The sequence below is a fragment of the Camelina sativa genome, chromosome 9 (genome assembly GCF_000633955.1).
Source record: "Camelina sativa cultivar DH55 chromosome 9, Cs, whole genome shotgun sequence".
NCBI classification, from domain to species: domain Eukaryota; kingdom Viridiplantae; phylum Streptophyta; class Magnoliopsida; order Brassicales; family Brassicaceae; genus Camelina; species Camelina sativa.
In genome coordinates, this window is record NC_025693.1 from 5,051,304 (window position 1) to 5,078,332 (window position 27,029).

A 27,029-nucleotide genomic window follows, 5' to 3' on the forward strand; every position below is an offset into this window, starting at 1 on the left:
CCGCCTCTCGTCTCTCTCGTGTTCAGATTATTATTTTATTCCACTAAATTTTTGTAACGGTCGTTTAATAGTAAAGTATTTTTGTTTGTTGGGCTCGTTTCACATTGGGCCGGCCCTTGCTATTTATATCAAAGACCCGCCCGATGTGCGGGTTTAAAATTTTAAAAATAAAATAAAATTTGTCAAAGAATATAAAGTAAGTATTTCTAGTAAGTAAAAAATATTTATAAAAGTAAATAGATACACTGAAGTATCCAATATAAATATCTGGTGTAAAAGGTATAAATTTTTTGAATGCCCTCACTCGTGGGAAGTTTAGGATTTATCTCTAACTCCGGTCACATCAGGGGATTATCCATATTAGTCGGTGTACTCAAATTTGGATTTTGTTTTCTGGAGGGATGTACAGGGTGATCCTGATCAACTTCTTCAATTACCATGATTTTTATAGGCAATCTGGAAGGCCATAAAAAAAAATTAAAGTTTAGAGATCGAGACAAATTATATAATTGCTCAGGTTTTGGGCGATAAGTTAGCTTGGAAAGAGGCGCTATCTTTTACGGCGGTCATGTCGGCTCCATCTCCGTCCTCGGATGTTTCTTCACCTTGTTGTCAAATTGATGGTTCTTGGAAAGCAACCAATGAGCATTCATGATTGGGCTGGAAGTGTTGCGTTAGTGAGGAGCGAACTTCATTGTTGGGGGCCAAGTGTCTAAAACAGAGCCCCTCTCCCCTACATTCAGAGTTAGAAGCGTTGTTGTGGGCCATGGAGCGCATACGTGTTGAGTTTACTCACTATGATGCATTCCCCTGAATATTGGCCATCCTTCTTCAACTTGCTTGATGAGTTTAATTCGTTGGAGTTTTTTCCACTATTCTCCATCTCTTGGATCCCGCATGCGACAAATTTGAAGGCGAATTATCTTGCCCGTGTTTCGCATTCTCTTATCTCTGAAGTTCTTTTGTAAACCCCTTCCCTCTGGCTTGGGCAACTTACCGAAGAAATTCCTTTTACTTTATTGTTTGTTTGAAAAAAAATAGATACACTTTTAGTTAAAGAAAATAGTTGTTGATGAGTTCAAAAGTATTTAAATTAAATTAAATTTAACAAAGAATATATATTTAATAATTTTCGTAAGTAAAAAACAATGTATAAAAGTAAAGAGATAAACTTTTAGTTATAGAAAATAGTTGTTTTTTTTTTTTGCTATAATACACTTATGTATACCATTTACAAATGTACTGTCTACATTACCACTAAAAGTTTATTTGTACCCGCAAATATATTTTATTATTAAAATATACTCTTTAGTCTTAACTACTACCAACACATTATCTTTATGAACACATTAAATAACCTATTATATGTCTTTTCACTTTAACATTTTTATAGTTACAAAAACGCATACGTTTAATCTTACATACTCCTATCATATATATTACAATAGCAGTCTTTTGAATAAATTATTTGATTGGTGAAAAAAATATGAGACGATCTATTTTTTTTTTTTACTTCAACAATCTTTTTTTTATGTAAAGGTGAGTATTTACATTTTTTTTAGAAACAGTAACTAATTGTATAATTTTCACAATCATTTTTTTATCTTATATAAAAAGTAATATTTTTCTTGTAATATAGCAACTAAAAATCAAAATAAGTAAACAATATTATAATTTTGAATTTTTTGGTATATATCTATATATATTATATTATAATTAGTTTTTAAATAAATTTAGGTTTTATTTTATCTATTTACTTTTATATAAAACCTTTTTAGGTTAGGTTTTGAATTTTTATATTTTTATTTTTTAACATTTTAATAATGAATTGACATGTGTCAACATCTGAATGATATAATTGACACGTGTCACGATCTTGTTAATAAGTAATATTGTCATCAAGGTTTATATAATAAGATATTTCTTTTCCCTTTTCTTTTTTTTTTGTGGTAAGAGTTATGTATAAATGGAAACTAGACTGAGATGTGAAGAATTGAAGATGATTATTATCTCGTATCATTTACTTTGGATGGAATGGGATTTATTGAATTTTTTGGGAATTTGTAATTTTTATGAAAATAATGTTCATGAAATTCAAAAATTCTATAAATTAATAAGGTCGAGACCATGAAAATTTATTTATTTATAGAGGTTTTTAATTTATCGATAAATAAAATATTAATTTATGAAGAGATTTTTTATTTTTATAGTTTTAAAAATTTTCTATTAAAAATAATATTTTTGTTATCATTTACATTTTTATAGAATTTTTTTAATTTACAATTTTGGCTATCATAATAGGATGGATGTCAATAATTTATTAGATTATCTAGGTAAAAATAAGAAATGTTAAAAGTTTAGAGCTTAAAAGAAATTATTGCTACTACCTTTTATGATGATGATGAAGTTGAAAAAGATATTGCGGTATATTTAGAATTAGTTATATGTAAAAAAATTATCGCATCAGGAATCTCCATAATTTTTGGATCGATTTGGGAAGACAACACCAAAAGTTTTTTATGCAATGAAAAATATTATATATGAGCTCCAACTAGAATGCAAATTTAAGAATAGGCAAACAACAATAAAGTCATATTTCACTAATTTTCCACATATATATTTTTATATCATTATTAGTTTATAATATTGATGAGAGCATATTTTTTACATAGAATTTCTAAAAAAAATATTATCTTATTATTTTATTGAATTGTGTTATTTTTTACACCGATCTAACTCGGAACCAAAAAAATATTAGTTTATAGCGACTATTAATTTAAAGAATATTAATTTATAGAGGTTCTACTGTATTATGAATATAGTGGTCCATGATTTTGACAAAATTATGAATTTTGTTGCACTCATTTTTGTGAGACCCTTAGTATCAAGACTAAGTTTCGGCATTCGGGTACTCAGGACGGGTTCGGATAAGAATACTCGGGTTTGGGTTTTGTGGGTAAAAAATATTAGAATCTAATAGTACATTTTTCAAATCGGTTTCGGTTCAGATTTTCAGCGTTTATTCACGATGTTCTAAGTTACAGAGACTCCGACAAAGACTGGTGTAGATTAATTCACCATTTAGGTAGAAAAAAATGAAGATTTAGTTTCTTAAATGTTGCGTGTGTTGATCGTTTTATGAATATGCATGGTGTCATATTCGAAACTCAATTCATATTTGAATGTCGATTATGTGGTTATGCTTGATATTCTTAGTTAGAACCAAATAACCAATATATTTGCGATTTCATCCAATATCCAAGCATATGGTTCTGTATAACGCTGTACTTTTGAGTTTTGGACGTCAACTTGCATTTACGATTAACCGAAGATATATTGAAATTTGAAAACATGTACGTAGCACATTCAGCGATCACAAGTCTTGGTGGCACCTAGATAAGATTTGCAAACCTACAAGAAATACTAGCTAAAAAAAAAATGGGACCAAGAAGAAACTATGAAGCACGTTTTTTACACTTCATTAATTTGTCAGTTTTTTTGCATGTGAAATGAAACAGTGCGACGATAATTTAGTGTACGATACAAAATAATCCTCACATGTATCGATCAGAAGGTTATATAATTATAAGAAGAAGAAAGATCTTAAAAGCTTACACACATGAAATAGCTCTTTCTCCTTTGTGTCTCTGGGACACACAAAGTACATTGTTATAATGTAGCTTCTTGTTTATTTGTTCAATAATAAAGATACCTTTATAACATTCCAACGACGATTTTTACCCGTTTCCTACCAAAATTGAGTGACAGTACTGTTTAAATATACAAACATTACGGTACATGTCGATTCATTTCTTTTTAACCAAGAAATCTCTTCGACAAGAGACCATGGCATGTTAACTTACATATTTCAGTCATCTTCTCATTGCTAGCTGGTGCTTGGATTCACGACTTCAAATACTCTACGTATCCCTTTGGTTGGCCAACTGAGTACTCTCTGGTTACGTCATATTATATATCGGTACAATTTATCAATGGTTTATATAATTTACAAACTCTTTTGGGGTCGTATATGTTTATACATACATTACGTACGGTAGCACCACTACATGTCATTTCTTTTTAACCAAGAAATCTCTTCGACAAGAGACCATTGCATTTTAAATTAAATATTTCAGTCATCTTCTTATTGCTGGTGCTCGAATTCAAGACATCAAATACTCTACGTACCCCTTTGGTTGGCTAACTGCGTACTCATATCGGTCCAATTTTTTCAATGGTCTAAAAAATTTATTAACTCTTTTTTGGGGTTCGTATATATCACTTTCCTTTATGTCGGTGACGTGGCAGAGCCAGGACAAAATAGTGGGATTCTCTTTGTGAGCTAGAGCCTAGAGACTTCTATTGCTTGCACGCCATATATTCTTATAGAGACTGAAAACAACATTTCCTTTTGAAGGTGTGTATCAATTTCCTTTTGGGGGAAAAAGCATGCAAGAAGAACAGTATGCACAAACATGATATGCTAACTCCAATAATACGATTGTGTTACGATGTGTCATTTCATGGCGTACGAATGATTAGACACGTGTCGGTTGTGAGAGAAACTTCACACACATGTCCCAACAAATTACAAGAAAAAGTTGAAGAAGTGGGAGACCCCCCTCTCTCGACCTCGGCCAGAGACTTCCGTATACACACCTTTTAGCTCGAGAACAACCTTTCCTTAATTCTGTAACGTCCCATCTTACGTAAATAAAGTCCGATACATGCAAATCTATATAGTAATTCTATATATGTGAATCCTCAACACAAGACGACGACGGACAATATCATCTACTGTTCTAAACTCAATCATAAGACTCGGATCCTTCTAGCTCAAACTTGACCTACTTACATCTATATATATAGTATAAAACCCTAAGTAAAATGAAAAATAAAATAATAGAAGCTGTGGGAAGCCAAAGACAAAATGAAGGTGAGTATATACATGTACATTCCAATTTCAAAGTCTAATCAAAATATTCTTTCTTGTTGATGATAAATGAGCTTTAATTAGTTTGTAGTTTGTACTTAGTCTCTCATTGGCTAATCATTTTTTAACGAACTCTCTCTCTATCTCTAAATCTTGCAGCTGCTAAGTTGGATGCGAACTAGAACGCTAAATGGCCCATCAAAAGATTTCAAAGGTTAGATCATATATATATAGAAGCAGAACTTTATCTCATAAAATCTTCATCTTTATAGAATATGTTATCTATACATATATGCTAGTCTTCTTGGTTGATCGATTCTAAATTTCTATTAAGCATACTCTCGACTCTCTCTAGCTAATCTATTCTTTGATAAAACAAAATTCAACCTATCTTTTTAGGTGGTTCCGGTTGTCTAAGAGCTCAGATTTCCTCTGACGTCCAAGACATCCGCACAAACTCCTTCTCCTTCTCCGGACCCTCTCATGACAAGAATCTACCCAAATTTGAAGAGAAACTTCGGTTTGATGAAGACGGTTTCTGCGGTTTTCTGGCCATCGGAACGCTTGGCACAGACCCTGAGACACCTAAGTTCGCAGCTATGGTTGCAGAAGAAGATGTAACCGGAGAAGAAAAGGAGATGGCCAAGCTCATTACTGAGAAACTAGACAAGTTTCTTAAGGAATGTCCTGAGGATATTAGCAGTAAGCCGGTAGAAAGATCGAATGCAAAAGAAGATAAAGATTTCCATGCATGTCCTCAACAAGATTATGATCACTTTCTATCATCCATTGAACTTACGGAGAGAAGCAATGGAAGCACAAAGAAGAAAAAGAGCTTGCTCATGAGTCTCTTCAAGAGGAGACAAACAGTACAAGGAAAGTCTTCCATAGAGAAACATGGAACAAGAGATGTGATTAAAAAAGTATTTGAAAAACTTCATGGAGCTTCTTCGAAGACAAGAAATGATGATGAGGATTCTATGCCCAAGAAGAAAGCTCTTAGAAAGGTTAGTCGTTTTAGCTTTAAGCATTTCTAATTAGTTACCTAAAGTCTATTGTCAAAAAAAAAAAAATTAGTTACCTAAAGTGATTGGTCTGTGAATTCTGAAAGTTAAAGGTGGTTTCTGTTTTTGTTATAGAGTACTCAAACCTGCCGACGTAAAGTCCACCCTGTTCTCTATACACCTATAAGAGACCATAACGAGATAGATGACAGAAGAAAAGTGGATCTCAAGGTCCCTAGTATTACTAGGGGGTTCCTCGGTGCAAGTTCAATCTCGGATGCGAACAGGAAAAGAGAAAACTGGATCAAGACCGACACAGAGTGTACGTCAATATCTACACAGGACAATGAAACACAAAGAACACTATTTGGTTTTTTCTATTCTCTCTCTCTCTCAAGAGTTTTCATATCATTTGCTTGCTTTTTGCAGATCTTGTTCTGGAGCTGTGAAGATAAATACTCACTTCAACAAACCTCCACTGATGCTCCTAGCAAAGATCTCTCCTATCACATCCATATATAATATACAAAAATCAGTATCTAATAATGTGTGTAATCAAAGAGGTTATGTAGTCTAGTTTAAGGCAATGTGTTATGTATGGAAGTATTGTACCCGAATCTAAACAGTATTCGAAGTAGCACCTAAACGCGATATGGCTACAGGTGTTAACTGCTCATAACTGTCACATCTCTGCTCCAAACCAATCACTGATGAACCTAAAATGTCTGCCCATTTGACCCTCTTTTGACTCTTGATCTCGAATTCAACACCATTAGTACAAGCCTAACAAAAACAAGAAAAAAAAGATCAGTACATTTTGAAAAGATCCATAGGGACAAAAAAAAACATAGATCAATGGCAAGACACAACAGAGGTACTGAACTCAATGCTTATTAGACCGGATCCAATCCGTGGACATAGAATCGAAAACGGAAACCAAATCGGGTCCACTGTTACTAGAAGACTCAAGAGAGAAACAAAACAAAAAGATAAAACCAAACTACTAAGAAAACAAATAAGTGGACACATTTCTTGATATACAATCTTTATGTAGTAATCTACTTTATCTCAAATTCTTTAACAAAAAGCAAACAACACCAAAGAGCATAGAAACAACTGATTGAACAATCATCAAAAAGAAGAAAGAAGACGATAAGTTCACAAAAGCAGAGCCAATAAAGAAACACAATGCCCTTTCCTCGTAATCCATCACTAAGCTTAGTATCTTAACCTCTTCTTCTTTCGTCTCCTTAGCCACCAAGAAAAGCCAAAAAGACCTAATCATCACTCACTCACCTTCTTCTACATAACTCTCTAGCCACTTTGTCTCCCTCTTCATCAGCAAAAGAACAACACAAACACTCTCTTTTATACACACAATTCACATAAGCATTTTCAACAAAAAACACAAAGAAGAGAAGAGATTCAAAACCTTTATAGATGAGCACGGATTGGGGACCGGTGATTGTAGCGGTGTCTCTATTCATCCTACTCTCACCAGGACTACTATTCCAGCTTCCGGCCAGGACAAGAGTGGTTGAATTCGGAAACATGACGACAAGCGGTATAGCCATTTTGATTCACGCGGTTATATACTTTTGTATATTCACAATCTTGGTGATAGCTATACAAATTCACATCCATTTCTAGTTTCTACTCTTAATATCATGTAACAACAACAAAAAAAAGAGGAGGCCTTTATATTGCCAAACTCCAATGTATGTACAGATCTGTAGTCTTTCTACATTTCTCCTCTTCTTTAGCTTTCATTGTTCGTTATTGCTAAAAAGGTTTTCTCAAGCAGGATGGTTAAAAAGCTGTAATTTTTAACAAAATCTAAGCAAATAAACACATTTCACTAAAAGAAGCAAACTGATACATTTCAGTAAACGATACATCACAATACAAACACAATNACCACACCGACGAGAACTGGAGCCCAATCCGCCATTAAAAGTAGAAAAAAATAAAGGTTACAACTTTAGGAAGGAAGCGGTGGAGAGAGAGATGGAAGAAACTAGAAAGAAAAGNATCCTTTTCACCAAATCTGTTTGTTACAACATGAGAACATAAACTATAGATCAAAATAAAAACTCTAATTTTACAGAGTTTGTTCTAGACCCATTTTTCAAAAAGGGTAACCTTTATTTTTTTTAAAACANGATGGAAGAAACTAGAAAGAAAAGAAAGAAAAAGAGGAAAGTTTTGTGGCTCTGTGTCTGGTGTTAAGGAAAAACTTAAAAACTAATCTCGTGATTGGTTTATTAATTAATTAATTAAAGAACATATGAGAACACGAGAAAAAGGTACTTTGTCTGATAGTCAAGTGGTAGTCAAGTGGTCTCGGAGACTCTGCAGTCTGCACACTTGTACACACAACATGGGAGATCGATCAAATCGAACCTATCAAAGAGTCGCTGTTGATAAAATAGGATTAAGCGAACCTATCAACATGGGGTTATACTGAGGATTTAGCTAAAATAGGATTAAGCGTAATTAAGAAATTTTAGTTAACACACAGATTGATTTTATTGTTCAAGAAAAAAAAAAGTCACCGTTAAACCAAAAAAGTTTGATGTTCTTATAACTTTTGTTATTGACTAATTTAATTATTATTATTTAAAAAATAAATTAGTAATGGAATATATTTGCTTTTTTTAGCTGTAGTGATGGACCGACTGACTCCACACTCCACAAAATTAATAAAATAAAATCAGCTTTCTAATTACTTCTTAGTTAAGTTTTTAATGTATCACCGTATTTCAATTTTCATGTGGACTTCGTACTGTTGATACTTGCATGTTTGCAACTAATTCAATACCAGCAAAACTTTACTGATCAATGGAATCAGATTTAGTTCGAGTGGATTAAACACATAATGGTGTTGTTTACGGTTTACACGTATCTTTAATTGAAACATTTGAATTTGTACCGAGCAGAATCGAACCAAATGTTTATATGTTTACTTTTACACATTTCTTTAGGCACATAGAGTCATAGAGAGAGAGATATCTGCTTGTGAAACTATACTAATATAGTATCTAATGAAACCTCTTTGTTTCTTAAACCAAACAAAACACTGAAGTACACACAATTCAAGTGAAATAAAAAACTAAATACATTAATACAAAAAAGAAGTAAAAAGCAAAGAGATTTTATATCAGCCGATGTACATGTGAATTTGGAGAGCAAGCAAGAGAATACAAACAATAGTGAAGTAAATGAGAGTATGAACAATAACCGAAACACCACTTGTCTGAAACGTTCCAAACTCAACCACTCGTCCCCTCCCCGGAATTTGAATCAGCAGTCCCGGAGTTAGCAACACGAAAAGCGTCACCGCGACAAAAACCGGTCCCCAATCAGGCATCTCTCTCTCGATCCGCTCCTCTCTTTTCTTAGGTCTGAACTGTTGTGTGAAAAAAAGGACTTGATCAATGCAACAAATGCATGATTGTGTATCTTTATATATATGTGGGGAAATTAATATGTAGTGGAGAATAGAAGATTAGGCTTCTTCTTTTTTCTTTAGGGGAATAGAGTGATCCATTGGTTAATGTCGGAAGAAAGAGTGCTTTGGGAGGAAAGGACAAATTTTTGTGACATGGAAGGATTAAAGGTTATAAGAAAAGGAGAGATTATGATCCATCAAGTTGTGTGAGGATTCACATTTCATTGGAATGTGATGTCACATGGGATTGGCTTTGGATCAAAGTAAACAAATATACAAAGTGGTCGGTCCATTTTTTATTGGTTAACTTTACTAAACATTTTTGAATCCTTTATGAAAACTATTAAACAATACTTCCTATAATTGAGAATTACTTTAGCATCTTTGTAGTTAAAATGAGTTTAGTTTGCATCGAACTTTAACTGTAACAGTTAAAAATGAGTTTGCTTTGATAGTCAATGCAAACTAAACTCATTTTTAACTACAAAGATGCTAAAGTAATTCTCAATTAAAGAAACCAAGACATTTCTGATTACTTTTCCATCAAGAAACCTAAAGTGCACAATATAAGGAAACATAGCAAGACCTAAACAACAAAACAAGTTCTCTTGATGTTCCCCAAATTAAGACTCTGTTTCCAAAACTAAAACAAATCAAAACAGACAGACCAGAACACCAATAAGATCCTACCTCTTAACTACCATCGTAAGATGTCTGCACGCTTCACCTTCAAGTCCTCCAACTCTTGCTCAATTTCTTGCAGCCGAGTCCCACCAGTCTTTTTCAGTTTCTTCTCCAACCAATCCAACTTAAACCCTGCGTTTGTCACAAATCGTAGTGCAGAATATGCGTCCACCAGATCCCCATTGGAGAGTTCATCAGGGGACTTGCTCAGAGTCTCAGTCAGACTTAGTATAACATTCAAATATGCTTTTCTCAGATGTGGGTTCTTGGGACAGAGTCTTGATACAAAGCCTGGGTGCTTTTTAAAAAGGCTTTTCACAAATTCTACCTGCAAGTACAAAAGGACAGATCAAGTATATACTTAGTTTTCTATGTATATATAAGAAGTATTTTAATCTTACCTGTGAAGCAGGAACTTGAAACCCATTGATATCAATGCTTCCCTTAGTTTCCTCTGGCACATCTACTTCACCAATAACCTCGAAAACATCTACTTCTGCAACAATCTTGACTTCATCGTGTATCATATAATCGGGAAGGTCAAACTTGGAAATATCCAGTGATGTGTGCGTTTGATCAAACCAGTATTCTCTTTCTGAAAAAGAAAAGAAAAAACCACAAAATAGATGTGTTCTCATCATCATCATTACTAGAGAGAAAAAACATGACTTGAGCTATACTCCAAACGATTGAACATACATAAACACACAACTTGACAGTGATCTTAAGATAAAATCTTACAGCAGCTAAATCCCCCACTATATATATTATGAAAAAAAAAACAATCTATAATATGTACTTTCTAGAAATAACCATAAAGTAGCTAGTGTGAGAGAGTAGAAAGAAACAAACACCTTTATGATGGAAGCGTTGTCCTGTAACTTGATTTACCAAATGGTAAACAATCTATAATATGTACTTTCTAGAAATAATAACCGCTACTAATACTACTATAAACCATGGGATACGCGAGTAGACGCCTGCAAGCAAAAAAAAATATATATATATATATTAGAAAAGCAATATATGCATGTGTCACTTGCAGTGACCGAATACAAATAAAATATATGTTGTTTACCATTTGCAACGATCGGCCACGAATGTATCAGAATAAACTCCTTTGGGATCGATAGATGATAATTTTCTAACCACCCAAGTGAACAACTCCTTCTGCTTGGGGATCTTCTCCTCCTTGGGGATCTTCTCCTTGGGGATCGATAGAGGATAATTCCCCATAGATCTTGATGATGATGATGATGACTCCTAAACTCAATAGATTGCTCTCAATGTTTATGTTTTATTGATATCAAAGAGATCAACTATATATATATATATACGGATTCACCCAATGGTTTAATTAGTACCCCTAATGAGAATTAGGAAAAAGATAACAGGAAATCTTCTATTTTTTCTATAACCCTAATTTTGGTTTTTATTCTATAACCCTAATTTTAAGCGAGAAAGACTGCAATGGGCGAAGAAGAAGACCTCGAGACAGTGGTCTTCTGGAACTTGGAGGATTATCCAATCCCTGGTGATGCGGATTATGACTCGATTTATCCTAATATCGAATTAGCTCTCCATAAAATGGGCTTTCATGGTAGCGTGGTAATCATGGCCGATGGTGACGACAAAGCCAAGTACGACTTACATGACTTGCGCAGGGCCAGAATGTAGTATTACGACTCTGATGGTGTGAATTTCTCCTTTAACACTCTTTTCGTTTCTTCTACTTTATATTATATGCTGTGTCTGTTTGTAATCTAGAGATCTCTGTTTTTATGATCTGTAGGTGAATTACCGGCCGGGTGATGCTTTGTGTGTGTGGAGAATGACTCGCCAGATTCTCTCGTTTGCATCAGTAATCAGCGTAATAATATGAATGTTGGCTGAGACTGTAAAGGTAAAGGTAAAGGTAATACCTAGTTTCGTTTAACCCTAAAACGAAACGACTTTTTCGTCTTCCATTGGTGAGACTGTAATCTAAATATGAGAATGTTACATGACATTCTTTTTTTGGAAAATGGACTCTCCTGTCCTGTGGACTTTCCTGATCCAGCAATTTTGATCATAGTCTCAGATAAAGTCAGTCCTGGCACCCGTTTATATAAAAGGCTGCGATCTTTAGCTGCTCGGGCTTACACTGTTTGCATAGTAGAGCCGACTGAGTATGTTTCACCAGAGAGTCCTGTATGGCCAGAATTGCTATTTGATGAAGGACACTCTTTTTGAAGCGATAGCGAAAGCGAACAAGGTAATCCACCCAATGCGAATTATGCGTCACACAGATGAGATGGTTATATCCCAGAGATGAAACTCTGTTTCATGATGTAGCCTCAGTAGTTGATTGTACATAAGTTTTTAGGTGGAGGAAAGCCTAAAGGAGGAAGGCCACCAAGTTCCGCTTCTATGCTATTGCTACCTCCTGTGATTTCTGTTTTGTTCATAATGAGGAAGGTCAATGCTAATTCATAGTGATTTGAATTAGATATTTTGGTTTTCTGTCCAAAGTTTTGGTGCATACAAACTTAGCTTTATCTTTTAAGGTTACTGTAACTCTTAAATACAATTCTTGGTTGATATGTAGAACCTCCATCTTAGATCCTACAAGCGTATGTTGTATCTTTCACTAGTTTCGATTCATTGTTTTCATCAGCAAAGTTTCTAGTAGACAGACAAGGCTTGAAAGAATCTTTTTGACACTATCTCTTGTGCTGCTCTTTACCAGAACTTGGTTTCAAACATGAGGCAACTGTCATAGTTCATACATAAGAAACCAAGACATTTTTGATTACTTTCCATCAAGAAACAAAGTGCAAATATAAGAAACATAGCAAAACCTCAACAACAAAACAAGTCCTCTTGATTCTCCCCAAGTATTAAAAGGACTCTGTTTCAAAACTAAGATAAATCAAACAAACACACCAAAACACCAATTTGACTCAAACGCTTTAACTTCCCTAGTCATCAAACAATTTTATCGTAAGAACTTAAGCAGAGCATCCATGTCTGCACACTTGATCTTCAAGTCCTTCAACTCTTGCTCAATTTCTTGCAGCCTAGTCACACCAGTCTCTTTCAGTTTCTTCTCCAACCATTCCAACTTAAACCCTGCTTTTGTCAGATATCGTAGTGCAGAATATGCCTCGGCCAGATCACCACTGGAGAGTTCCTCGGGAGACTTGCACAGAATTTCATTCAGATTCAAGTACATGTTTCTCAGATGTGGGTTCTTCAGACAAAGTTTTGATGCAAAAAGACTGTTCACAGATTGTACCTTCAAAAAAAATAGAAAAAATGGACAGCAAGTAAAAACCATATCAAGAATCTGAACTTTACTGAGACGATTTGTTTTTTCTGCTATGTATTTAAAAGTATCTTTCTTACTTGTGAAGCAAGGACTTTAAACCCATTGATGTCAATGCTTTCCGTTTTCTCTGGTACATCTAGTTTACCAATAACTTCAAGAACATCTACTTCTGCAACAATTTTGAGTTCTCCATTTACCAGAAAACCTTTATCGTGGCCTTGAAACTCGTAAAGGGGTAACATAAATGGAAAACCCCAGGTTGTGTTCTTTTGATCAAACCAGTATTCAGCTTCTGAAAAGAAAAAAAAAGAAGACAACTCTGATCACATCACCATTTTCAATCCTACAGAACGCATGACTTGAACTATACTACAAGACAAGACCAACAACATATATCAAATCATATGAAAGTAATAATGAAGTAAGACTGTGGGAGTAACAATCACCTCGCATATGGGAGAGTTCTCCCGGTTTTTGATTTACCAATCTGAAGGACATTTTAACGTGTCTTCTCCATCCGGAAGGTAAAGATACAGAATCAGGAATACATAAAAACAGAGATAGATTATTATAATTAAAAGACCTATCAGATCCCTTGGGATAGGCGATTAGACGCCTGCGAGCAAAACACATAGAAAAGCTATTAGATGTGTTGTGTCATTTGCAACGAACCATCACGAATCCAATATACATACATTATTGAACCTTTAGAATAACAGTCAAGAAGACCTTATCAAAATTGAACATTTTCAAGTAGAAGATGTAAAAAAGATATTAGACATTCTAGGAAAAAAATAGAAAAAGCATTTGAAAAAAAAATTGACTAGAACATCAATTCGAAATTGAAATAGATTTTAAACCTTCAATATATCACAAGAAAGTTGCAAACAAGATTTATATATTCTTACCATTTGCAGCGACCGGCAACGAATATATCAGAGTAAACTGCATCGGACTCCAAAGAGGAGAAATTCTTAATCACCCAAGTGAACTTCTTATAAGCTTCATTCGCCATATTGATCCTAAACACACAAGTTTGTAACTTGAACAAGTTAAACAACCATATCAAAAAAACAAAACTTAATCATAATCATATAGATATAAAGACCACAATATATACGAAACAACATTGTAATATACTCCCTCCGTTTCAAAATATAGGATGTTTTAAGCAAAGCACGCAGATTAAGAAGATTTTACTTTTAATAAGTTCAACCAATCAGAAACAATACTGCATAATATAAACTACTAAACTAATCTAAAAGTTGCATTGAAATTTGAAAACATCCTATATTATGAAACAACAAACTTATCTAAAACATCCTATATTTTGAAACGGAGGGAGTATTTTTTAAGAAAAAAAAAACTTCAATTTACAAATTACCAAGTTTGACAAGACGAACAGTCAAAGGAAATGGAAAAGATGAAGGATAAGTTTATAACCCTTCAGAAGAAGTGCAGCAACAGCTTTTTAAAGGCATGCAAGTGTGTAGACGAAAGGAATGTGAATCGTTTCGACTCCTCATAACTCATAAGTTATAGCTCATAGGGTTAATATATAGGGCTTTAAAGAAATACTCCCTCTGTCCCACCAAGATTGATGTTATGTGATTTTTCCTTATCCCACAAAGATTGATGTTTTACCATTTTTAATTAATTAATCTTAAACTTTTGTAAACTTCAAGAAGTGATGATTAAGAAAATTCAATAGCCATTGGTTTATAAATATATAATACTTTTTAGTAGAAAAACAATATTGTGTTTAAAACTAATAATCATTATTTCTTAAATTGTGTGAAGTCCCTCAAACATCAATCTTTGAGGGACAGAGGGAGTAATTATTTGGGTTTACTTGTCAAGGAAAAAAATAGTTATTGCAAGAGGAAAATTTAGCTTTCCCAAGTATTTTTTAAAAAAGTGGAATAAAGACATTTCCGAGAACAAGTGATCACAGATGTGAAGAGCGAGACTAATAATTATACAGAGAGAAACGAAAAAAATTGATTTCGCATCTCGAAATACCGTATAATGCAGTGTAGAGTACAAAAAGGAATTTGATGCCAAGTTCATTCTTTTTTTTACATTTACGTTAAAAAATAGTATATGGAGATAATCTTTTTGACACTATCGATCGATCCTTTCTGCTGCTTTTTACCAGAACTTGGTTTCAAACATCGAAAACCCCCCAATAGTTTCTCAACAGAGATCACTGCAAGTAATCTTTTTTTCTTAAATATAGATAAGTGCTTCATCCTTGAGAAGGTGGCCTCGCCAAGCTGTTATACTTTGACTAGCTGCACAAGGAAACTGGTTCCATCAGTTCAGAGTTGTGGCAATTTTTTTGGCTTTCCCCATTTCCTTGCACGATTAATCTAGTAAAAACAATATTTTCTGTAGTTGAAAATTCCTTTTAGAATCATTGTGAGCTAAAATTTAACAGTTCATTCAGGCACAAGAAACTAAGACATTTCTGATTACTTTTCCATCAAGAAAAGTGCAGTAAAACATAGCAAAACCTCATCTCACAAAACAAGTCCTCTTGATGCTCCCCAAGTTTAAAAGGACTCTGTTTCAAAACTAAGATTATTCAAAAAAACAACTGGATCCCAAGTCTTTTAACTTCTCTAGTCATCAAACAATTTTCATCGTAAGAATTGAAGCAGAGTATCCATGTCTGCACAATTCATCTTCAAGTCCTTCAACTCTTGCTCAATTTCTTGCAGCCTGGTCTCACCAGTCTCTTTCAGTTTCTTCTCCAACCAATTCAACTTATACCCTGCTTCTGTCACACATCGTAGTGCAGAATATGCCTCGGCCAGATCACCATTGGAGAGTTCCTCGGGAGACTTGCACAGAATCTCAGTCAGACTGAGTACAACGTTCACGTATGTTTCCCTCAGATGTGGGTTTTGGGGACATAGTTTTGATGCGAAGCCTGGGTACCTTTCAAAAAGATTGTTCACAGATTCTACCTGCAAGTAAGAAAATGGACATTTAACATAGAAACCTTTAACATAAAATGCATCAAAATATATATATATATCTTACCTGTGAAGAAGGGACTTCAAACCCATTGATATCAATGCTTTTTGGTTCCTCTGGTACATCTAGTTTACCAATAACTTCAAGAACATCTACTTCTGCAACAATTTTTGACTTCGTCATTTACCAGAAAACCTTTATCGCTGCGTTGAATCTCCGCAAAGCTAAACATGTATCCAAAACCACTGAGTGTGTTCTCTTGATCAAACCAGCATTCTGCTTCTGTAAACAAATTTGAGATTATCATCAATTACATTTTCATAGTAAGCATGACATGAGCGATTTATATTCCAATGGGAGAGTAGAAACAATCACCTCGCCGTTGGGAGAGTCCTTCCGGAAATTGATTTAACACCATAGTAAATGAAAATTTAGCGTGTCTTCTCCATCCGGAAGGCAAAGACTCAGAATTAGGAACACATAGAAACAGAGAGAAGTAACCACACGTCTTGTCACTATTTCCCTTGGGATAAGCGAGTAGACGCCTACAAGCAAAAACCATAGGAAGCAAAGAATGTGTGTCATTTGCAGCGGACGAACACGAATATATCTATATATATATATATATATATATATAATATATGTATCACTAGCAAACAAGAAATGTTCTTACCATTTGCAGCCACCCGCCACGAATATATCAGAATAAATTTCACGACGACAAGGAAAAGAGGAGAATTTCTTAATCACCCAAGTGAACCTCTTATCAGCTTGATTCCCCATTGATCTTGATGAAGATGACTCCTAAGTCCTAATCCTAAACACACAAGTTTAACAAATTAAGCAACAAAATCAAAATAAAGACTCTTTCATCAACAAAATAGACTTAAAAGATATAATTCTCAACCCGCAGAGTATTGACGATGAACTCACCGAAGTGCAGCAACAGCTTTTAAAGGCAAGCGAGTGTGTGTAGACGAGAGGAATGCGAAACGTTTGGACTCCCTCATAGGGAATTCTTCTCGAGGAAAATATTGTTATTGCGAGACGAAATTTTTGACTTTCTCAATATATTTTTAAAAAAGAGTGGAATAAATAATAACTTCAAGATCTTAGTTGAGTTAAATCTAAGATATAGTAATGGTTTTGACTCCCAATGTAAAGAGAAAAGATGATTTCGCATGCCTGGCAAAATACGGGAAACTGCAATTGAAAGTATAAAGAAGAATTTAATGCAACTTCTTTTTTGTTTTGTTTTGTACATTTACGTTTAAAATGGAGATGACAAGAGAGACTTTTTAGTATAGAAATTGAAGTAACTTGTGCAAGCTTAGATACTAGTATCTATCTGCTACCAAAAACAGGTGAGACTCTTCTTCTTCCTGCTTCCTCTATTTCCTCTCTTGACAAAAGTGACGCCTCAGGCTCAAAATCTGTACTTTCTAGTTGCTTTTGAAGCTGTTTGATTCAAAGAACCAATGGAAACAGCAAAAGTTTCAATGAATATTACACCAAGATCGTTGACACTTCAGTAGGTCATTCTGAAGCTTTTGAAGCTAGGATGAAGAATGAAGCCAAGGTACATTCCAAAATGAATGTGCACGAATTTTAGGAGGAGGAAGGCCACCAAGTCCCGCTTCTGATACTGATGATGCTGATGATGAGTAGGACGATGATGCTTACTCCTGTTATTTCTGTTGATATTTTCATTTTTACCAAACGATAATTTCTATTATTGAAAATTCATTTAGCATCATTTTAGTTACAATGAATTATTTTGACTATCTTTGTGAGCCAACTGTCATTTAGTTCAGAAATATGAAACCAAGACATTTTTAAACATTTATCCATCAAGAAACAAAGTGCAATAGTATATAAAACATGCAGCAAATCCACAACCAGAAAACAAGTCCTCTTGATTGTTCCCCAAATTTAAAAGGACTCTGTTTCAAAACTAAGACGAAAAAACAAACAACCGACCAAAACACCAATTCTCTAGATCCAAAGTCTTAACTTCCTTAGTCATCATCGTAAGAACTCAAGCAGAGCATCCATGTCTGCACACTTCACCTTCAAGTCCTTCAACTCTTCCTCAATTTCTTCCAGCCGAGTCTCACCAATCTTTTTCAGTTTCTTCTCTAACCAATCCAACTTAAACCCTGCATTTGTCACAAATCGAAGTGCAGAATATGCTTCGGCCAGATCCCCATTGGAAAGTTCCTCAGGGGACTTGCACAAAATCTCAGTCAGATTTAGTACAACATTCAAGTATGTATTCTGCAAATGTGGGTTCTTAGGAGAGAGTTTTGATGCAAAGCCTGGGATCTTTTCAAACAGACTGTTCACAGATTCTACCTGCAATTAAATAAAAAAAAATGGACAGATCAAGTAAAGACCATATCAAGCAAATGAACTTTAGTGAGCAACTGTTACAATTTGTTTTCTATGAATTTAGAAGTATGTTATCTTACTTGTGAAGCAGGAACTTGAAACCCATTGATATCAATGCCTTCTGTTTCCTCTGGAACATCTACTTCACCATCAAATTCAAGAACATCTACTTTTGCAACAATCTTTACTTCTCCGGTTACCATAATCCCATTACCCTGAATCTCCAAAATTCCAATCATGGATTTAAAACCCAAGATTGTGTTCTTTTGATCAAACCAGTATTCTGCTTCTGAAAGAAAAAGAAAAAGAACAACTCTAATCTCATCACCATTTACATTTTCAATAGAAGGCATGACTTGAGTTATACTACAACATGATACATATATCAAAACATACAATATGATTGGGAGTAAGTAATCACCTCGCATATGGGAGAGTTCTCCAGGAATTTGATTTGCCACTTTAAAGGAAATTTTAGCGTGTCTTCTCCATCCGGAAGGTAAATATTCAGAATCAAAAACACATAAAAACAGAGATAGATGTTTACCACATTTATACTTATGAGAACCCTTGGGATAGGCGGCATATGCCATTAGACGCCTGCGAGCAAAAAATCATAGAACGTTGTCTCATTTGCAGCGAAAACACACGAATGTCGAATACAAGTTATATTCTTACCATTTGCAGCGACCAGCCACGAATATATCAGAATAAATTTCAGTACCTTCATCCAAAGAGTTGAAATCCTTAATCACCCAAGTGAACTTCTTATCAGCTTGAATCCCCATTGATCTTGATTACTCCTAAAGACACAAGTTTAACGATAAGTTTGAACCCTCGGAGACAATTACGATGAACTCACACATGTGCAGCAACAGTTTTTTAAAGACTAAAAAGTGTATAGCTTTTTAGGAATGCGAATCGTTTTTAGATAGAAGAAGAGTGGGAAAAAGACATTCCCGAGAACAAGTGAGCCGATTGTGATGGTTTGTTTATCTTCAAACTCTTAGTTGAGTTTTTTTTTAAAATGTAAGAGAGATGATATTTTGACTACCAATGTAAAGAGAATAATGATTTCGCATGCCTGGCAAATATACGGGAAAATGCAAGTTAACAGTACAAAGAAGAATTTAATGCAAGTTCTTCTTTTTGAAAATTAACGTTAAAAAAGAGTGTATGGAGATGGCAAGAGACAAGAGAGACTTTGAGTATAGAAATTGAAGTAACTTGTGAGAACTGAAAAAGCTATCTGCTGCCAAATACAGGTGACACTCTTCTTCTCCCTGCTTCCTCTATATTCTCTCGTGACAAAAGTGACGCCTCAGGCTCAAAATCCGCACTTTCTAGTTGCTTTTGAAGCTGTTTGATTCAAGAACCAACCAACGGAAACAACAAAAGTTTCAATGAACCAATGTAAAATATTAGACATTTCAGTAGGACTGTTTGCTCTGTTTTCTACAATGTACTACTTTCATATGAATCAGTCCTCACTAGACTCAAGACAGTTTCCCATCCACCAAAAGCCATAGTAAACTGTTCGTTCTTTTCGTGTTAATGGAAATGATCTATATGATATTGAGAAGGGGGTAAAAACAGTTCGTTTTTTACCTTTTGAAGGATAGCAGATTGGTCATCTAGAGGAAATTTACGCATGTACTTAAGCATCTCTAGTTGCTGCAATAAGCAAATAGTTAGTCACTGAACTTCAATGGATCCATTTCTTGTAATAACCAAAGCTGACATTACCTGTTCTTGTAATTGCTGTTGTGCTATCATTTTCTGTTCAAATCCATCTGGTCCTAGCTCAGCTTCTTCACATGCCATCTCCTCCCTATTAAAAACTGTGAAATTAGCCACTCATATATAGTAAACCCTCATAAAAACTAAATCTCGTAAGATGGTAACAAACTGGTAGAGGAGTGAGCGAGCTTACCTAGCGAGGAATTTGTAGAAACCAATCATCAACTCTTTATCATTTTCGTATGCAGAGTTCAGCTTTCCCAAGCACCCAATACCAAATCCCGGGTCTGTTATTAACAGTAAAAAAAAAAACATTCACTGAGACAGATGTAATGGTGTGCAAAACAAAGTCCCCAACAACGTCTAAAGAAAGAACAACATTACCAATTCCCATCTCCAAGAATATCTCCTCTTGAACTGCAGTTGTTACCGCTACAGCTTCCTGCATTGTATCAAAATGATATATGTAAACTTCTATCGGTACATCACTAAGGTACATCAAGAACCATACTTTTTGTTTGATTCCAGACGAGATTAATCCCTTCAATGGTCAATAGATTCATTCCAGATGAAGTTAGCCTCTTCAATGATCATCATTATCTAACAATTTCATATCTATATAAGATTGGAGGACTTGAAATTCTCAGAATCTAACATGTGCTATAGAGAAACTAAACCAAAAATCTCAAATAACCAACCTAATTTAAAGATATGATAAGTCCCCCAAATTATTTAATCTCATCCAATTTGAAAACGACATTACTCTACCACCACCACTCTTTAACTACAGAGCAAAGCATCAGTCAAATGATAGGTTACACAATCAAACAATTACAAAGCACAGCGTTCCTCACCTGTTTATCCTCCACAGCATCGGCGATTCGTTTCTTCACATCTTACAACAATAAAGCAAAAAAAAAAAAAAAAGTTGCAACGAATGAATGAAATCAATAAAATGGGTTCAAGAATCTTCAACAATGATAAACACAATTTACCAGATTGCGATGTCAAGTAATCGAATCGATCAAAGAGATACACCATTTGCTCTTTCGTTAACATCCCAGTGCTTTGCAGCGCCGTCTCCATTGCCAACCAAACAAAAAAAAAAAACACTATCTTCGGAGTTCGGACGCACAAAATTTTTTCAAGCTGTAAAACAAAAGTTGGGAATGCCACAGATAAAGCAAATGACGAAAGTACCCTTTATTTATTTTAAATTCGTTTCTCAGATATTACATGAAACATTGATATTTTTTGTCGCATTTTAAAACTTTCCTCTCGACATAAATTAAAGCGAACATTAATTAATCGATTACATAATTGTATGGAATTATTACCCCTGAATCAAAGGGAGAGAGCATATACAAAATTAATAAACTATACTGTATTAATTTAAACCAGAGGATAATAAAGGACAATTATACAAGTCGCTAATAGTAAAATTAAACGGTAGTAGATAAAGACAACTACTACTAATCGCTATATTAATTTTAAACAGAGGATAATACAAGGCAATAAAACAAGAAGGGAAGAGTAGAGAAAAGCAACTTTTTTATTAAATTAAAGTGATGATATTACAAGGGTAGAACTTTTTTTTTTTTTTTGTTACAGGATAGAACTGTAATAATTATATTAAAAAAAAAAAAAAAGAGCTGCTTAAAAATCCTCGTCGAGAGAGAAGACGTGATTATCAAACGCTCCGTTGCCGTTAACGCTAGACATAACAGAAGCCTTTTGGTAATCGCCAACGCGTTTCTCGAAGAAGTTAGTCTTCCCTTGAAGCGAGATAAGTTCCATCCAATCAAAAGGGTTACTCACACCGTACACCTTCCCGTACCCAAGCGCACCCAAAAGCCTATCCGCTACAAACTCAATATACTGACTCATCAAATCACGGTTCATCCCAACCAACGCGCATGGAAGCGCGTCGCACACAAACTCCCTCTCGATCTCCACCGCGTCGCACACGATCGACTTCACGCGCTCTTCGCTCAGCTTCGTGTTGAGGAGCGTGTAGAGAAGGCAAGCGAAGTCGCAGTGTAGACCTTCGTCACGCGAGATCAGTTCGTTTGAGAAAGTAAGGCCAGGCATGAGACCTCGTTTCTTAAGCCAGAAGATTGAGCAGAAGCTTCCGGAGAAGAAGATACCTTCGACGCAAGCGAAAGCGATGATTCGTTCAGCGAAGGTTTGAGATCCGTCGATCCATGTCATAGCCCACTGGGCTTTCTTCGCGACGCAAGGGATGGTTTCAATCGCGCGGAAGAGATGGTCTCTCTCTTTATTGTCTTTGATGTAAGTATCGAGGAGGAGACTGTACATCTCGGAGTGGATATTCTCAATCGCGATCTGGAATCCGTAGAAAGCACGCGCCTCCGAGACTTGGACATCGGACATGAAACGGGAAGCGAGATTCTCTAACACGATTCCGTCTGACGCGGCGAAGAAGGCGAGGACGTGTTTGATGAAGTGGCGTTCGCCGTCGTTGAGGCTGTTTTCCCAGTCGCGGTTGTCTTGTGATAGATCTACTTCTTCGGCAGTCCAGAAGGATGCTTCGGCTTTCTTGTACATCTCCCAGATCTGTGGGTAGTGGATTGGGAACATACAGAATCTGTCTGGGGTTGGTGTTAGAAGCGGCTCTTCTTGCATCGAAGGCATCTTTTGATTTTTTAATTGAATCGAATTGAGAAGTAAGAGATGTGTGATTGAAAGAGATGGTTTTGATTGAATGGTGAGTTTTATTGGATCTAGTGATGAGTATATTTATAGTGGGGGGAAGTGAAAGGGTTTTAGATTTTAGAAGAGGAGAGGGAAAATTTTAAGAGGAGGGAAAAATTGAAAACGTTTGAATAATTTTGTGTTGTTTCGTCACGAAAAGCTTGTTCGGGAATCTAATTTTTTGGAAGGAGCTTGTTGAGGAAGGTGAAGGGTATTATCGGGAATGTACACTGAAATTTTGGCCTTGAGTTGGGGGGAGAAAGGAAAGAGATAAAGTTTGGCGGCAACATTTTCGATATATTTTGCCCGGGTAAAAAGGACATTTTCGTTGGAAACTCGTAACTCTTGGTGGCGGACGCGATTGTTTATGTGGTTGTCGTGTGTTTTTACTATGAGGTACACGTGCCATCGTGTGATAATGTGTTGGGTACACGCTTGTAAATTTGCTTAAAGGGTTAAAGGCCCGTTAAAGAGTCCAATAGACTGCAATCGGGTTTGGGACATTTGAAATGGAAATTTATTAAACCGAAATCGAACCAAGTTTTATAATTTTAGACGGAGAAATTCTAATACCGGATAAACCAAAAATTCAGACTGAACCCAAATTGATTCAACTAAACCGACGGTGAACCAAATATACTGGAATCCATTAGAAATTAGTAAATTGTAAATTATTTAATAAATAACTAAATAAATAAATTATTAGAAGAATTGTTCCCATTAGAGCAAATTTCATCTTATAGTGATTTGGTCTACATATCTCATGCATAAAATATACACAAAATAAATTATTTTCTTGAAAAAAAATCCATCTACATTTATTTTGGATTATCTAATAAAATGAAAAAAAAATACTGAATTAGAAATTATTTAATTTAAAACCTAATATCATTTAATCATTTTTGCTCTTGAATCCATGGTATATAAGCAACAAAAAAAAAAGCTACGATATCTTTCAAGAAAAACAAACAAATACACAAAGAGAAAATGGCAAAATTTGTGTTCGGTGCTATTGTGGGTGCAGCTGGATTATGGAAGTTAATGGGAACTTTTGGTGGAGAAACTTCGTTAAAAAGTAGTAATTTTCAAACAGAACAAAGTACTATAAGCAAAGGATGGATCATGCTAATATTCATAGGACTTGTAGTGTTGGTGTTCTTAAACATGAATGCCGAAAAGATTCAACATAAAGCCGAAGAACAAGCTGCTGTGTTTGTGATTGCAGGAATCCTATTATTTCTTATTATTATCCTTCATTTCAAGGGTATATTTTAATCTCTCTTAAGCTTTTTTTTTGTTTTTTTGGTATCATAAAGAATTTAGAAATATGGCGTTATATAATATACTAGATTAGGACCCATGGTATACCGCGGGCCAAAATTATTTATAACTAAAATATTTAAATTATAAGTTGTATTTGTTGGTTAAATATGTTATAATTATATAATAATTGTTAAATAAAACATATAATATCGTAATATAATTTATTTTTTACATAATATTTATTTAATCAATTTAATTATATATGTCTATTTTCTGATACTGACAGTGTCAACAAAATAATAAAATGATGTTTTACCCGTGTAACACCAAATTAATGATTTTTTTTTTTAATTTATATAAATATCGATAAAAACCGTCCCGCTATATAACTCCGTCCCAAGATACTTTAACTTACACTATATCATCTTAATTTTTAATATTTATTGTGTATATATGGAATAATATTTATCATATTTAACTTTTTAAAAGTTTTAAACATTTTTCATATTTAATCTTTTAAAAATCTTTAAAAGAAAGAACTGGAATAAACCAAATAAAAGTTTTAAAAGTTTGAATGTCTGATAAATCAAGGTTTCTACTCATTTGCATTCAGAATCATTTTGATCTCTTTTATAATATGACTCTAAACCATTTCCCAAATTTTTAGACGATGTGGGATATTATACCCGTATTTTTTATTCATCTATTAAGTAATATATGTCCGTTTTAAAAATTTTGTATCACATCATATGCAGGAAAAAATAACAATTTTTATTAACTAAATGTATTATAGAATAATTCAGGATAATTTAAATATAAATTCAAATAAAAATGAAAGGGAATCATATATTTATGTTTGAATGAGATAGAAAAAATTCTTTAATTAGGAAAATTTGGTAACTAATATTAAAGTCAATGTATTAAATGTAACTTTCCAAAAAGTATTTTTGAGCAAAAACTGCTGTAAAAATACTAGTATAGATCATAGAAGTATAGCATAAGCATGGAATTGTTCTTGTTGTTTTTCACATTTCTTTCAACATCTGTTTTAATATTAAAAACTTTAATTCTAATTTTTAAACAAATTGTAAGTGATTTATAAATTGTAAAATGTCCTACTCTCCAACCAATCAAACCCTAAAGCTAAAAAAGCTCCATTAAATTAAACTGAATAAATTTGTCTTTCAGTGACAATATATGTCTGANAAAAAAAAAAAAAAAAAAAGAAGAGGTAAAGAATAGATGTTTCTATAATTTGTAATTGTAATGGTACCACTTTTGTTTTAAACTCACAAGAAAGTTGTATTAAAAATACTTAGATATAAGAGAGCCCATTTTGGCTAAGTTGTCTCCCTTTCCTTCTGTATAGATTTTTCTCACAACGAACTCATATTTAAATAAATAAACACTAGTAACATTTGCGGAGGAAACTCACCTTAGCTTTAGCCAGAGCCGGCCCAAAGGCCAAGCCAATGAAGCATCAGCTTGCGGCCTTATATATTATATAGCAAATTCGGCCTTATTTTCTTAAAAACTTTGTTAGTCTAGTGGCGTTAGGAGTGTTAATGTGTCTCACCCATCATGAGTTCGAACCCCCGTACAAGATTATTTTCTTTTATTTTCAGCCCATTTTTTTCCTTTGATTGTGGCCTCCAAAAAGTTAGCGACGGCTTTGGCTTTAGCAAACTACAATACCAGCAACAAGACCAATCTCGCTAGATGAATCACCGTATATAACAATATACTTTTCATTACTACTTTGTTTTTTATTATAATAATGTAATAGTATATACTAAAAGGAACATTGTTGTGAATTGTGAAAGCGGTTGTTGCGTTCCTTCCGAAAAAGAATAATTATGGTTTGGACCTCAACCGGCTTGAGAGTTAGTGAAACATTTGGTGACACATATGAAAGCCACGAGATGAAAACTGACCATCAGCAAAGATAAGAGATGGTTGTCCAAGACAATGTTCCAAATCTGTTCACTATATTCAAAGCCAAGTATTCATCTATAAAACACAATGTAGTGTTTTTGAAGGGCAGATAAATGCTCTAATTTCACATCCAATTCATCTAAAAGGCAGTGAACCTGTTTTGAGCAACTTCTTATATTTTCCCCTTGAAATTATTGTATTAAGGATTCTTAGGAATTAGACTTTCGTGACGAATAAGACCTTTGATATTACTACTAATGACTCTAAGATCATATGAAGGGGTGACACTGTTCCATCCAATTTTGATGTTTTGTGAGCCATTGATAAGTATCGTTGGAATGATAGGTATAATACTTAAAAACATGCAACATATAATATAGTACGGTACCTCTTGAACCAAATTGACCAATAGGTTGGAGAAGGTTCAAATTGTTGCTGCCAACACAATTTTGGGTCATACAGATGATTGTTCATGAAAGACATTGTTCATGAAAGACTCCTCTGACAGTGATGATGAGCTACATGCTCTACATAAGAAGCAAGTTGGGTAACAATGATTTCATTTTCAAAGTTAACAATGGCTTTCTTTGATCTCTTGAAAATATAGTTTTACATCATTCA

General features: G+C 34.3%; 8 protein-coding genes and 1 pseudogene across 8 annotated transcripts; 2 read left to right on the forward strand and 7 right to left on the reverse strand.

Moving 5' to 3' along the window:
- LOC104710520 (protein LAZY 1-like) lies at positions 4,647 to 6,455 on the forward strand. The gene is made up of 5 exons (XM_010427138.2): positions 4,647 to 4,936; positions 5,093 to 5,147; positions 5,333 to 5,940; positions 6,073 to 6,259; positions 6,367 to 6,455. The coding sequence occupies exons 1-5, from the start codon at positions 4,931 to 4,933 to the stop codon at positions 6,384 to 6,386; spliced, it is 876 nt and encodes a 291-aa protein (XP_010425440.1). The 5' UTR covers positions 4,647 to 4,930; the 3' UTR covers positions 6,387 to 6,455.
- Positions 6,727 to 7,706, forward strand: LOC109126305. The gene has a single exon (XM_019229756.1). The coding sequence runs from the start codon at positions 7,378 to 7,380 to the stop codon at positions 7,585 to 7,587; it is 210 nt and encodes a 69-aa protein (XP_019085301.1). The 5' UTR covers positions 6,727 to 7,377; the 3' UTR covers positions 7,588 to 7,706.
- Positions 8,971 to 9,551, reverse strand: LOC104710521. The gene has a single exon (XM_010427139.2). It carries the CDS (start codon positions 9,305 to 9,307, stop codon positions 9,098 to 9,100), a length of 210 nt encoding a protein of 69 aa, XP_010425441.1. The 5' UTR covers positions 9,308 to 9,551; the 3' UTR covers positions 8,971 to 9,097.
- On the reverse strand, positions 9,941 to 11,308 carry LOC104715024 (MATH domain and coiled-coil domain-containing protein At3g27040-like). Its single transcript, XM_010432482.2, has 4 exons — positions 11,151 to 11,308; positions 11,009 to 11,052; positions 10,474 to 10,667; positions 9,941 to 10,400 (listed from the first exon to the last, which is right to left on the reverse strand). Exons 1-4 carry the CDS (start codon positions 11,306 to 11,308, stop codon positions 10,086 to 10,088), a joined length of 711 nt encoding a protein of 236 aa, XP_010430784.1. The 3' UTR covers positions 9,941 to 10,085.
- On the reverse strand, positions 13,050 to 14,397 carry LOC104715025 (MATH domain and coiled-coil domain-containing protein At3g27040-like). Its single transcript, XM_010432483.1, has 4 exons — positions 14,291 to 14,397; positions 13,829 to 13,998; positions 13,460 to 13,674; positions 13,050 to 13,349 (listed from the first exon to the last, which is right to left on the reverse strand). Exons 1-4 carry the CDS (start codon positions 14,395 to 14,397, stop codon positions 13,050 to 13,052), a joined length of 792 nt encoding a protein of 263 aa, XP_010430785.1.
- LOC104715027 lies at positions 15,572 to 17,147 on the reverse strand (annotated as a pseudogene).
- On the reverse strand, positions 18,262 to 19,748 carry LOC104710522 (MATH domain and coiled-coil domain-containing protein At3g27040-like). Its single transcript, XM_010427140.2, has 4 exons — positions 19,434 to 19,748; positions 19,177 to 19,355; positions 18,836 to 19,044; positions 18,262 to 18,719 (listed from the first exon to the last, which is right to left on the reverse strand). Exons 1-4 carry the CDS (start codon positions 19,541 to 19,543, stop codon positions 18,390 to 18,392), a joined length of 828 nt encoding a protein of 275 aa, XP_010425442.1. The 5' UTR covers positions 19,544 to 19,748; the 3' UTR covers positions 18,262 to 18,389.
- On the reverse strand, positions 19,866 to 21,645 carry LOC104710523. The gene is made up of 7 exons (XM_010427142.2): positions 21,491 to 21,645; positions 21,350 to 21,390; positions 20,880 to 20,937; positions 20,689 to 20,782; positions 20,502 to 20,586; positions 20,364 to 20,429; positions 19,866 to 20,114 (listed from the first exon to the last, which is right to left on the reverse strand). Exons 1-7 carry the CDS (start codon positions 21,579 to 21,581, stop codon positions 20,001 to 20,003), a joined length of 549 nt encoding a protein of 182 aa, XP_010425444.1. The 5' UTR covers positions 21,582 to 21,645; the 3' UTR covers positions 19,866 to 20,000.
- On the reverse strand, positions 22,011 to 23,515 carry LOC104710524 (ribonucleoside-diphosphate reductase small chain C-like). The gene has a single exon (XM_010427143.2). The coding sequence runs from the start codon at positions 23,148 to 23,150 to the stop codon at positions 22,152 to 22,154; it is 999 nt and encodes a 332-aa protein (XP_010425445.1). The 5' UTR covers positions 23,151 to 23,515; the 3' UTR covers positions 22,011 to 22,151.